At 48.8% G+C, this 13,457-nt stretch overlaps 1 protein-coding gene across 2 annotated transcripts in view; it reads right to left on the bottom strand.

The window, feature by feature from the left end:
* Positions 1-13,457, bottom strand: part of VWA3B (von Willebrand factor A domain containing 3B) — a 224,117-nt gene that overhangs the window by 139,324 nt on the left and 71,336 nt on the right. For both annotated transcript variants that reach the window (XM_017871854.1, XM_017871853.1), the window contains exon 8: positions 4,192-4,317. In XM_017871854.1, coding sequence (XP_017727343.1) covers positions 4,192-4,317 — 126 coding nt within the window. The remainder of the gene's footprint in view (positions 1-4,191; positions 4,318-13,457) is intronic.

The following is a 13,457-nucleotide window of genomic DNA, read 5'->3' as shown; positions in this document are numbered from 1 at the left end:
CCCTTCCCTCTCCCGCTGGCCACCTTCTCTCCTGGGGTCTGCAGGTCCTGAGCAGTCAGCTTAGGGGAACAGCTGCTGCCTTCCTAGGAGGCCGTCCAAGCCAGTCTTGTACTGAGCCAGCTTTTGCCTCAGTAACTCTGGGCTACGGGTGGGAATGAGAGCAGGTCGGACACGTGGTATAGACTGTGGGGCCAGATTGAAGTTGCGAAAGCCGAGATGGCTAGCCAATGATGAAAGGTCCTGGCCAAACTTTCCTTTTTAAATAGAGATGGTACATTCAAAGAATTCTTTGAAAATTTCTGCTTAGAGTTATTTTGGGTTTTAGCTTGTGTGTGTGTGTGTGTGTGTGTGTGTGTGTGTGTATTAGATTGAAACAAAGGGAACTGATACATCATTGTCCAATATCTGAGGCTTATAACTCATCTGTTTCCTTTAGGAATAACATCCAAGACCTTCTGTTAACTCTTAAGACTAACTATACCAAACTTAAATACGCCTCGTATTAGTCAGCTTGGGCTGCCGTCACAAAACACCAGAGGCTGGGGGGCTTAAAGGCCAGACATTTATTTTCTCTCTGTTTGAGGGTGGAGGTCCAGGATGAAGGTGCCAGCAGCACTGGTTTCTGATGAGGCTGTTCTTCCTGGCTGGGAGATGGCCACCTTCTCTCTGTGCTGCACACGACCTTTCCTCCGTGTGCTTGTGAGGAGAAGGCTCGCTGGTGTCTCTCCCTCTTCTTACAAAGACACCACTCCTATCAGATTAGGGCCCTCCTTTTATGACCTCATTTAACCTTAATTACCGTTTTGTTGCTTGTTTGTTTTGAGACAGATTCTTGCTCTGTTGCCCAGACTGGAGCGTAATGAGGCAATCTCTACTCACTGCAGCCTCCACCTCCTGAGTTCAAGCGATTCTTGTGCCTCAGCCTCCCAGATGCCTGGATTAAAGGCCTGTGCCACTACACCTGGTTAATTTTTGTATTTTTGCTAGAGATGGGGTTTTGACATGTTGACCAGGCTGGTCTTGAACTGCCGACCTCAGGTGATCCACCCTCCTTGGCCTCCCAAAGTGCTGGGATTACAGGCATGAGCCACCATACCTGGTCCCTTAATTACCTTTTTAAAGACCCTATCTCCAAATACAGTCACATGGTGGGGGCTTCACTGTATGAATTTGGTGGGGCACAATTCAGTCCACACACTCCCCCAAACAAATGCCTTAGCAGCAGCCTCTCCCATTCTCTTTGCCAGGCAGAGGTGTTGGGTTTGGCCTGGGTTCCCTGCTTGGTGTTCATTTTCTTCATCTGCAGGATGACAGGAGACCGTCTGGGTTTTCCAGTGGGTGTCACTACACGTGAGCAGCTCCTCCAGACAAGCCTATTAGGCCCTCTCAGGAACCCCCAGGGAGCCAACCCTAGCAATGTAACCACGGCAGCCAGTGCCCTAGGCCCAAGTCAGGACACCCAGTCACAGGAAAAGGCCACAATCGGCAGGAATTTATCAAGTCACACAGAGCAGGCTTGCCCATGCCTCAACCTCTCTCTCCCTCTACACAAGTCCCCGTCCCCATTTCTCCTCTAACTGCATCCCTTTCCGGGTCGGCCTGACCTTCCTGCTCTCTGCCCACTGCACCTCTGTAACCCAGGAGGCACTGCAGCCCGGCTGGTTCCAAAATTAGCCACACACTTGGACCACCTGGGGAGCTTTCAAAAGTCCCAGTGTCATCCCATAGGGATTAAATCAAGATGATTTAATCAGACATCCTGATTACATGACTGATGGATGGGAGGCAGACATCAGTACTTTCACTGGTGGACCAGGTTTCGAATCTAGGCTCCATCACTCGTTAGCTGTGTAGCTTTGGGCAAGTTACTGAAGCCAAAACGGAGATAATAGTAGCAGTAGCACCTGTCTCTTAAGACTGTGGCAAATATGAAATGAGTTAATACTCATAAGGAGCCTTACATAGTGCCTGAGGTGTAAGGTATGTGCGTCTACCAGGTGTGCCCCAAAGGAAACCAGCACCTTACAGAGGAAAGGCCAGGCAGGAGAATCTGTATACCAACTCCCCCAAGTGTGAAAGGGGAAAGAATGAGCGGACATCAAGCTCCTGCTTGGTGTGGCGCATGCGTCGTTGCATTTCATCTGCACAGGGGTTCCTCAGCATCAAGATTATGATAGTGGTTGTGTAGAAGAATACGGCCGAAAGAGACAAACTCAGGTGGGTCTAGTGATGGAGCTGGGATTTATAACCGGGTCTTTCTCACCCCTAAACTCACGCCCTTTGTTATGAAAAATGCTTTGCTTTATGAGAAAGAAAAGGGAGAAAATCCTTTGTGTGGTCTCAATGTCATTTATGAGTAAAAATGCAATGAGCTTGTATGTCTGGTGCAGTTGTGGGGCTGGAACACATTAAACGCCAAGAAGAGTTTTCATTTACTCAGAATTGGGTAGGTGCTAATTAAATCATGGAAACTAATATTAAGATGAATATAGCCCCACTGCTAGCATTGTTTGTAAAGGTTTAACTAGGCAGGAAAGTTTCTGTTCTGCATTTTGGGTTTAAAATCAGACTATGTTTGCTGGCTATGTGCCCATGGCCAACGACTTAACCCCTCTGTGACTCAGTTTCCTCACCTGTCAGTTGGAGATAATAAGAAACTCCCTCATAGAGTTATGAGGCTTCAATGAGCTAAATATAAGCCCACCCCTCAGGGCAGCAGCTGACACGCAGTATGTGCCCACACAATGGTCATATTTCTGTTACTACCACTTAGGGAATGCAAATCAAACTCCAAGTTTGGAGTCTTCCAAACTCCAAAATTTCAAGTGGCTATTCCAACTTAGATGAAAGAGTGCTAAGTGAATACCAGAAATGCAACTGGATTTTAATAATTTCTTTTTAATATTAGTAACTCAAACCTCTATACACCCTACTCCTTCCAAGTAAACATTCCACACGTTTTCCCCAGCCTGTGTCCCCTTCTGCCGCGAGGTCCTGGACCCTGCTCAAAGAAAACTGATTTAGGCCTTCCCGTAGGCATCTGAGAGTGAGTCAGATGGTTGCCTGCACAGACACAGACAGCTCGGATGGGATTTTGTCTGCATGTAAGGGTCAAGGTTAGTCGAGCCGATCACTGAGCTCTCCTTCTGCTCCTCCTCGCTGGAAGAGCACAGGCAACTTGACAGTCTCCTCTTGCCCAGCCTTCAGCCAGGCTCGTCTGAATGCTCTTCTCAGCGAGGCCTCAACCTTTGCACTTCTATGCTCATCTCTGTATCACCCGATTTCAGCAAAAAGCCTCAGTCAGTGTAGCCAGAATGCCCCACCCTCAGTATCTGATCGCTTGGCTATCTGATCAGCGTCTTCGTTCCCACTGCCCCTGTGACATCTGATCACATTGGCCTCTCTCCTGCAAGAATCCTGTCAAGCTGGTTTAGCCAGAAGCCCCCGTGCCCCTAACATCTCCTCTTAACAACTTTCCATCCACCGGCACCCCCGCCCGCCGCCCCCCCACCCACTTCGCTATGAATCCCCACCTGTCCCTGTTGTACTCAGAATTGAGCCCAGTTTTACATGGAGGTCTGGTTTCCCTCAGTATACAAGAGCTTGTCAAGAACCTGTTTTGTTGTTGTTGTTGTTGTTGTTGTTGAGACAGAGTCTCCGGTGCTAGGCTGGAGTGCAGTGGTACGATCTCGGCTCACTGTGATCTCTGCCTCCCGGGTTCAAGTCATGCTCCTGCCTCAGCCTCCCGAGTAGCTGGGACTACAGGGGCCCACCACCACACCCAGCTAATTTTTTGTATTTTTAGTAGAGACAGGGTTTCACCGTGTTAGCCAGGACGGTCTCGATCTCCTGACCTCGTGATCTGCCCACCTCGGCCTCCCAAGGTGCTGGGTTACAGGCGCGCCTGGCCCAAGAATCTGTTTTTACCACTTTACCATCCAGCTCTGGGTCTTGACAATTTCCACATATGCACACATGTGGGCGCGTGGGCACACACGCGTGCGTGTCCATGCATGTGTGTGTATGGCCCTCTCCCCACCCCTCACCCCACACAGCTCTGGCTGCTCTCCTCAGCAGCTTCTTACAGCTGGGCTCTGGAGCTGCCCTGGTCAGGAACATGGAAGCAGCCCCTGGTCCCCAGCTAGTAACATTTATGAATCTTTTACACCAGTGACCAGAAATAGCACCAACCGCAATCCACAGTAGCCACATCGGGCTTGGGAGGCTCGGCCACCAGCCTCTGGATCTGGGCCAGGGTGCTGCAGGCTTCCTCCATCTCTCGCCAAACGAGAAACACGTCCTCTCTGACACCGGCTCCTGAAAGGGAAGACACAGCATGAGCGGCCGGCTGAGACAGGCCCGGGAATGTGGCAGCCTGCCTAGCAGGCCTGACACATTGCCGCCAAGTTTCTGGAACATTTCTGAACATCAAATTCTGCTTCCCCCACTAATCTCTTTCTGAGAATCAGAACTGAAATCCCCAAGGAATGATATCATCTCAAGAAATCATAAATGCAGACTTAAGGATGCAATAAATCCTTCTAAAGTAAATGTTTGTAGCAGCCAGAATATTTAAAATGAATTATTGATAATACCCAAATAAGAGAGGAATAAAAACATTCCAAAGCACCTCATGCAAGCCAGGGTCACTGCTGCGAGGAAGGGAAATGCAATGGCATGTGGTGAAAGCAACAACCCCCAGTCCTTTCGCCATGTAGCCCAGGTGTCCTGCTTCTTTGAAACCACAAGTGTAATATTTGCCCTAATACAATAATGATGGCCTGGTCTCCTTTTCTGGGCCTCTACTGTCTCAGTTAAGGGTTAGGTTTGACTGTGTAACATTTTTTAAAATGAAGTGGCATCGTTCATTTAGATATCTATGTCTTTCAATCAATTGAAGTCCATGCTGAGGAGCGTGGTTTAGGGCTGGGATAGAGGCTCTGCCCTCATCGAGATCCAGGCTCTAACAGATGAGTGGTTTCCAGAGGTGGGGGCAGGTGGGGCGGGGGAAAGGGATGTGCACTCTGGGGTACGCCGTGCAGAGGTGCACAATGAGGGGTCCTGTCCTGCTGCCTTAACTGTATCAAGGTCAAGGTCCCGGCCGTGCTGTGGCACTATGTCACTAAGGGGGTCAGCGGGTAAAGATAGATGGGCAGGCCAGGCATGGTGGCTTATGCCTGTAATCCTGTAAAACATTGGGAGGCCAAGGCGGGCAGATCACTGGAGGTTAGGAGTTCGAGAGCAGCCTGGCCAACATGGTGAAACCCCGTCTCTACTAAAAACACAAAAATTAGCTGGGCATGGTGGCCTCTGCCTGTAATCCCAGCTACTCAGGAGGTTGAGGCAAGAGAATCACTTGAACCTGGGAGGTGGAGGTTGCAGTGAGCCGAGATCACACCACTGCACTCCAGCCTGGGTGACAGAGTGAGACTCCATCTCAAAAAAAAAAGAATAGATGGGCATCTCCCTATATCACTTATTAGCACTGCCTGTGAATCTACAATTATCTCGAAATAAAAAGGTTAATTTTTAAAATCTTAAAAGCAGATCCACACTCTTTCTATCTATGCTCCTCGGTCACTCAGCACATCCTTCTGTCTTCAGCCACCTTATGATTCAACATGGTGTCCTCAGTGCCAAGCAGCACGTCCTGAGCAGCAGGGCCGCTGGGAAGACAGATGCACACCCCCTGACGCAGTCAGTTCCTTTGAGACGCCCTGCCCAGAAGGCCCACCCCACAGTTTCATTACTTAGCCGCTGCCAGAGTGGCATCATGCGGCCCCGTCTGGCAGCAAGAGAAACTGAGAAATGCTTTTAGGCGGGATACACTGCAGCCCTAAGTAAAATCGGGGCTACAGCCTAAGGAGCAAGGGAGTGTATCTGGGTGGCAACTTGGCTGAGACATGTTCTGCTGCCAAATGCACCCAGAAGCCCCTTCCTCCCACTTCCCAAGTCTGCATGATAATTCGCCGATGCCCAATATCCCACAACCACAGACAATGACGGACCACCCTCCACTCTACAGAGCACCTCAGGAGATTCATCCACCCAGGGCCAAAGGACTGATCCTAAACCATCAAGGCAGACTAGGGCAGACCAGAGTTGATGTTTCTGAATTTTAAAATATAGTCAAGAAGGGTAGGGCAGATAAAAGACACATCAAAGTTCTAGCCTCTTGAAGTGGGCCAAATCAAGGGAGAGAGTATTAATAGCTGTGTTCCTAAAGGGTCAAGTGACAAGCCCTCACAGAGATGGACGGCTACCATGGCTCTGCGGCCATCAATAGCCCAGGGAGTGAAATGCGATGTGTCCTGAGCTCCATGTTGAAACTCCAAAAATAACACAGACTGCTGCCAAATGCAAACCTTAAGCCCGCAGGCCTCTGATCACTGTGAAATCAAGATGCACTGCCAGCTGCTTGCTTCAGCCTGGAGGTGTTAAGCAGCAGGAGGCTCTTAAAAGTTTCAAATGAGTCAAGGCTTTCCTCTAGACTTGTCAATAATACCTTAAGAAGGAGTACACCACAGGGCACTGTCAAAGAAGAAAGTTCCAAGGAAACGCAGTTGGCTCCTGGTCATCCAGGGACAGGGAAATGTATCCCTGGGACAGGAGTGACCCGGACGTGCTCCCTGGGCAGGCAGCATCTAGGCTTATCACCATCGCAGTCGAGTGATCGCGATGAAGCAGCTACAGACTGCTACACTGGTGGTCAGAGAGCAACACAAACCCATCTGATTTGCTTTACTTCAAAGAAACAAAAAAGCTACAGAGTGGTGAAAGCATCATGACAATGCACGGGTTTTATTTCAAGTGATCCCTCACGCACTGAGGAAGCACTGCCAGTTTTATCAAGGTCACTTTTAAGGACTAGGCTGGGATCTCGATAGCCACAGCCAAAGGACTGAGCCCCACTGGAGATGGAAGACGATGGGGGCACAGGAAATCCCACTGTTCTGACCTCCGTGAATTAGAAATTCTCCAGGAAACTACTGAGAGGAAACAACACAAAGTCGTATGTATCTTTTTTTTTTTTTTTTTAATAGATTCTTGCTCTGTTGCCCAGGCTGGAGTGCAGTAGCACGATCTAGGCTCACGGCAACCTCTGCCTCCCAGGTTAAAGTGATTCTCGTGTAGCTGGGAGTAGCCAGCCTCCCGAGTAGCTGGGATCACCACCACGTCTGGCTAATTTTTGTATTTTTTTGGTAGAGACGGGGTTTCACCATGCTGGACAGGCTGGTCTTGAACTCCTGACCTCAGGTGATCCACCCGCCTTGGCCTCCCAAAGTGCTGGGATAACAGGCCTGAGCCACTGCGCCCAACCAAAGCTGTACGTATCTTCACTGCCAAGGTGGAAGCCAACTAAGGTCTGCCTGACAACAGAAGTTGGATACAGTTCCTCATGGAGATACTCAGGACACCTAGTGGATTCTCCAACCAGAACGCCTGCCTGCCCAATCACCCGCCTTGCATGACCACTGCCCTCCCAGATGCCTGGTAACAATTTGAAGGCTGGGCATGGTGGCTCACATCTGTAATCTCAGCACTTTGGGAGGCCGAGGCAGGAGGATCACCTCAGGTCTGCTGTTCGAGACCAACCTGGTTAACATGGTGAAACCCTGTTTCTACTAAAAATACAAAAATAAGCCGGGTGTGGTGGTAGGTGCCTGTAGTCCCGGCTACTCAGGAGGCTGAGACAGGAGAATCTCTTGAACCTGGGAGGCAGAGGTGGCAGTGAGCCAGGATCCCGCCACTGCACTCCAGCCTGGGCGACAGAGCAAGACGCCATCTCAAAAACAAACAAACAAAAAAACAAAACAAAAAAAACCAATTTGCAGGCTCATGTTAAAATGCTAACATACCTGGGAGCAATGTCACAGTCTGCTGCTGTTTTTCATTAGCACCTAGTATTGACTTCTCAAGACTGGCTAGTTTGACAAATAAAATGAGACTCAGGACAGGAAGTTTTGATGTCAAGGAGAAAAGTCCACAGGGTACCTGCTGCCAAACGCCACTTCCCTGTCCAGTCTTCTACATCTCACCTACAGGATAAAACCCGGTTGCCAGAGACCAGTTCATTAATCCGGTCTTTTGGCAAGTAAGTGTGGAGGCCCTCCTCTGCAGTGGGTGGGCCCTGCTGGTGCTGGGGATGCAGCAACCAGGGCCCAGCTCCCTGGGCTGGCATTGAGGTCAGGGTTCAAGGCTCCCATGACACTCCTCTAACACTCTGCACCATGAACCCAGTCAGAGCACTGTCCTCCCAGCCGTGTCCTCTGTATCAGAGGACTGAGCCCTCCGCTGCACTCACCCCATCCCACTCTTCACTGAAGACATAGTCTTGACTCCACCACCCCAGGAAGCGGTGAGCTGCCTCCTACTCCCCCTTCTCAGTCCCGTGGAATGAATCAGGGCACCACTGGACTCCATCCTCTTGCTGCTGGGACATGCTCAGGCCATACCATTAGTGAACCTGTCCATGCGTGCAGTTCAGTTCCTGGCTGCCTGTCACTCAGCCTCCAATTCCCAAGAACACAAAGAACCAGGAGCCAGTGATGGTGACATCATTCTGTGCATGACCTTGAGTCCGGTCTAATTTAAGTCAGCCTTCCATGAACACAATGCTTATTTTTAGTAGGCAGCTGCCTACAACACAGCTCAGCACTCGACAACATGTCCCCGGCCTGCCAGCTGTCGTGGGCTGGGGGTCTGCGGCTACCCTGTGGTGCTCAGGCACTTGCTGCGTGTGTGTACACAGGCTGACTTTGCCCAAGGCTGACTTTGCCCACTGGATGGTAAATTTCTTAAGCATAGGGACAGTGTCTTTTCTTTCTTTGTACCCGCCACAGCACTCAGCCCAGGTTCTAGTGTTTTCTGCAAGAATTTCTATTCTTCCTTTTTATTTTTCCTTATTACATAGAAACAGTTCTGGAGCACCTAATACATCCTTTCCTCATGATTACAAGAAACTCTTCAGAGGGGTATGCAACAGACTCAGATCATCTGAGCACATGGCTATGTCCGAGGTATTCCAGACACTGACAACAACATCCCTTAAGGCATGAAGTCATTTCCTTCTAGGTTCATGCCACAGTAAGCAAGACTCCCCCCAAGTATCTGAAGTACTATCATTTCCAGGACAGGAGGAGAAAAGCAATTAGAAAGACAGGCAGGTGCGGTGCTGATCCAAGGTACAATTCAATGTTGCCCGGGGAGAGGGCAGCCCGGAAATGAGACCACCCTCGGGACCCTTGAGTCCCCGACCATCCCCTCGGTCCCTCTGTGGCTCATTGCTTGTGGCCCTGCCCAACCCCAGGACTCTCCGGTGAAGAACTGGTCCTGCCAGGTGAGCAGCTTGTGGTCTGCCCGACCCCCAAACTCCTATTCAGTCAGGCAGATTTGAAAGACCTGAATATAACTATGAAAAGGCAGTATTTTCAGGAAAAAGCAGCACATACTTCTATTTTCAGAAAGCGACATAACATTAAAAAAAAAAATTACACACTGCCAGGTGCTAAACATTCCCAGAGACCTAAAATCACTGTGAGATCTGGTAAAAGGGCCACATTGCATCTATAAAGGGAATGAAAGCAGTCAAATCAGTGGTTTCTGTTGTAATAAAAAAAATTTCCAGTTATTTCTATTAAATTATATGTTAAGACGTTTTGTTGTCGAGAGGTAATTAAACACCTGCCGGCTTGATCCGGCCCCACTGCCCTAACCACAGAGGCACAGTGTGGGGCTGCTCTCAGTCCCACCCCATGGAAATTAACCATTCACTAATTTAGAGTGACTATAGAGTCATTTCACCATCTGGATAACCATCTAATGTTTTCTTGGGTCTATGAACAGATATGTTTCACAAGAGCCATTATGTTATCTTAGAAGCAATTTCAAATATGAAGAATGGGGAACTTGAGCTATCATCTAATATGTGAATGCGGCACCGTCCCCTGGGCCCTCTCTGCCTCTTCTAAATGGCACACTATAAAATGCAAATGTAATGTGGTCTAATTGTCCAAAATTCATTTACAAAACCCAAAAATAAACCATCACCATTGTCCTCATGGTAAAGAGTAGGTGCTCCCCCAAACTTGGTAAAGAAAAATGACCCCAGGCTCCAGGATGCTACTGGGCTAGTAGACCATAAAGACCCAGGCAAGGGGACAGAGAAACAGTATCTAAGGAACAGATACAAAGATGTTCATCGACAAAGTTTAGCGGACTAAATCTATTCTACTTAGGATAAGTGATACCATTTATAAGACATCAACTGAGGGGTAAATGTTTATTGATTTGTAAATCCCCCTTCAGAAGAACTTTATGAGTGAGTTTCCTTTAGAGCAAATTTACACCAAAAAAATGAGTTTTTTTCAGCTTTTCCATCCAAGAAAAGGCCTGAACCTCTTTCTGTTCGAAGGGATCTACAGTGCACAAAAAGAACAAAGGCAGTGGCAGGGCTGCTCCCTGATTTCCCATCAACCAACTCTGAACCACAAAGAGCAGGGGTAGGACCGTGGTCACTGGGGAGCAACCCCGCACTGGCATCTGCTCAGCCTCTGTCCTCAACAACGGCTCTATCTTTGTGAGAATGGTTGTGTGGATGGGCTACTGGGGGCTGGATATCACTCACATAGACGGGTCTGCTCCCAGCTCTGCCAGGTCATTCAGGAACAAGCAAGTTCTAGGAGGCTGATTATCTTCTTCAAACTCAGAAGACACTGACTTGGAAACTAGGAAGCCAGTGCTTTAAAAGATTCCCTTCTCAGTAGGACAATCTACTGGGAGAATCATCATCCACTCGTTTATTCAACGACACCCCATCAATGTCAATTCTATCCAGACACTGGAAATACAAAATGAACAGGCAACCATCCCAGCTCCAAGGAGGCCTTCGCTCCAGTGCGGTCTTCCCAGAGTGTGGTCCTCAGAACCTGTGGCACATGCCTCTGAGATGCCTGTCAGTGCAGATTCCTAGGCCCCACCCCAGACTCATTCTGAGGGTGGAACCCCAGGGAGCTAGATTCTTAAGGGGTCCCAGTAATTCTTTGCAACAAAAGTTCTCAAAGCTTTAGTCTAAGACGTGAGAGAGGCATGTAAATAAACTGTCACTCTCCAAAATATTCTCGGAGAAAAACAAAGTTGGGTGATTTCCAGGAGCAATATTCTCATGCCTGGATGTGCCTATTTCTGCCCTACAGAAATGCTCAGAAAAGAAGGCAGCACTCCCTTTCCTCTGCACAGTGCTGGGAATCCCCGACACCATCTTCTAATACCCATTCCAGGCCACCTCTCATTCATATCTTCATAACATTCTACTCGTTCTAAGTGTCACTTATTTTAGATGTATGTTTTAATGGCTGCTTCCTGCTGATATACAGAGGAGAAGGAAAATTTACTAGGTATCTACTATGTGCCAGCCACTGTGCTGGGCACTTAAACACATGACCACATTGACTCACAACAATTGCCTGAATCCAGGTCATCACCCCCATTTTACAGATGAGCACACCGAGGCTCAGAGAAATATCCCCAAGGCCACACAACTAATAAGTGGTGAGGTCAGGATTCAGCTTCAGGACTGTCAGTCTCCAAAGACCCCCACCGCCACACTGGAACACTGGCCTTAGGTATCCTGGAAAATTCTCATGATACAAGATCTACGTGAACAAAGCCATTTGTGGTGTGTTGGTCACTGTTAGTTTTCCCTCAAGGGGCTTTAAGACTTATCTCTTCCTACGTCTGAAACCACCCAGTTTGTCATTCTGATGCAGGTGGTGATGGTGGGTGAGCTGTGTCCCCAAGGTCAGGACCTCCGGTGACATTCTGATGAGCAGTGACACACCTGCTGGCTCCGCAGTGATCCGCCTGCATTGGAATCGGTTGTCACCCACAGGGATGGCCCGCCAGGCTATCAAGGCTGAGAGCTCCCACTGGGCTTCCACTATCTGGAAGTTTGTCTTCATCAAACCGTGACCTCCTTGAGGACAGAACTACGTTTATCTGTTTTCGTAACCACTCTCCCTGTTCCCTTCCTGACACCTGGCTGAGATTTCCAAACAGACTTTTCCAGAACTCAGGTCCCTTCGGGAGAGGGGCCTCCTGTTTTCCTCACTGTATCCCCAGAGCCCAGCACAGCACCCACCTTGCAATAGTAACTGTGAAATGGATCTGTCACCCTGGAATCAGAGCCATCGCCCTAAAATCAGAAATTCAAACGCAGTCGGAAATCTACACTGGCTCTTTTCCCTGGCAATTCAATTTCATATTTGAGAGTTTTGAGGGGTTTCTCTCTGCCCCGTGTGTAAGGTGATGCAGGATGTCCGGATCCCCTTGATTATTTCAGCACAATTCTAAGGAGTTGATTGTGCTGGCTGACCCAAGACCTGGGCTGAGCCCACCCCTGCCCAGTGTCAAAAGGGCTCCGATGAACAAGACGTAGTACAGCCAGGAGCCTAGAAAAAACTAGGTACGCCAGATGTAAGCCCAAGATGGGAGTGGGAACAGAGGGGTTCAAGGGCTTAGGGGCTTACTCTCCTTAGTTGGGAAAACGAGATCTGCAAACACCTCAGATAAAAGTGTGCACTAAGGAAAGAGGGCAAAGTGCAGGTGGACAGTTCTTAAGCTAATTGGGATCCTGCAGTTATGGTGGGAAGGAACAACCCCTAAATCATAAGGCAGAAGCAAAAATGACCTTCTGAGAATCTGGGGCTCCCCGCTGACTGGGAATCTTGTCTTTCATTCCTTTTGAATCTCCTCCTACTCAACCCTAGTAAGTTTCAAAAGTACACAGGAGATGTTTAATAAATGCTTGTTAACTAACCAGAGGGCTGTGTCAGAGCAGCAGAAAGAAATCCTGCTGGGCTCAGTGGCTCATACCTGTAATCCCAGCACTTTGGGAGGCTGAGGCGGGTGGAGCACCTGAGGACAGGAGTTTGAGACCAACCTGGCCAACATGGTGAAACCCTGTCTCTACTAAAAATACAAAAATTGGCCAGCCTTGGGGACAGGCGCCTGTAATCCCAGCTACTCGGGAGGCTGAGGCAGGAGAATCGCTTGAGCCCTGGGAGCAGAGGTTGCAGTGAGCTGAGATTGCACCATTGCACTCCAGCCTGGGTGACAGAGTGAGACACCGTTTCAAGAGATTTAAAAAAAACAAAAGAAAAGAAAAGAAAGAAAGAAAGGAAAGAAACAAAGAAAGAAAGAGAGAGAGAGAGAGAGGGAGGGAGGGAGGGAGGGAGGGAGGAAGGAAGGAAGGAAGGAAGGAAGGAAGGAAGGAAGGACAGACAGAAGAAAGGAAGGAAGGAAGGAAGGAAAAGAAAAGAAAGGAAAGAAACGAAAGAAAAGAAAGGAAAGAAACGAAAGAAAAGAAAAAAAGAAAGAAAAGAAATCCAAAGCAGCCCATTGTTAGAAGGGGCAGGACTTTGGAGGTAATTAAAGTCTCTCAGCCTTGTCAATCGCAA

This window comes from Rhinopithecus bieti, unplaced genomic scaffold (genome assembly GCF_001698545.2).
Source record: "Rhinopithecus bieti isolate Rb0 unplaced genomic scaffold, ASM169854v2 scaffold_6935, whole genome shotgun sequence".
Lineage (NCBI taxonomy): Eukaryota > Metazoa > Chordata > Mammalia > Primates > Cercopithecidae > Rhinopithecus > Rhinopithecus bieti.
The sequence above is the reverse complement of the archived record's forward strand: the minus strand, read 5'-3'. Positions and strand labels throughout refer to the sequence as shown.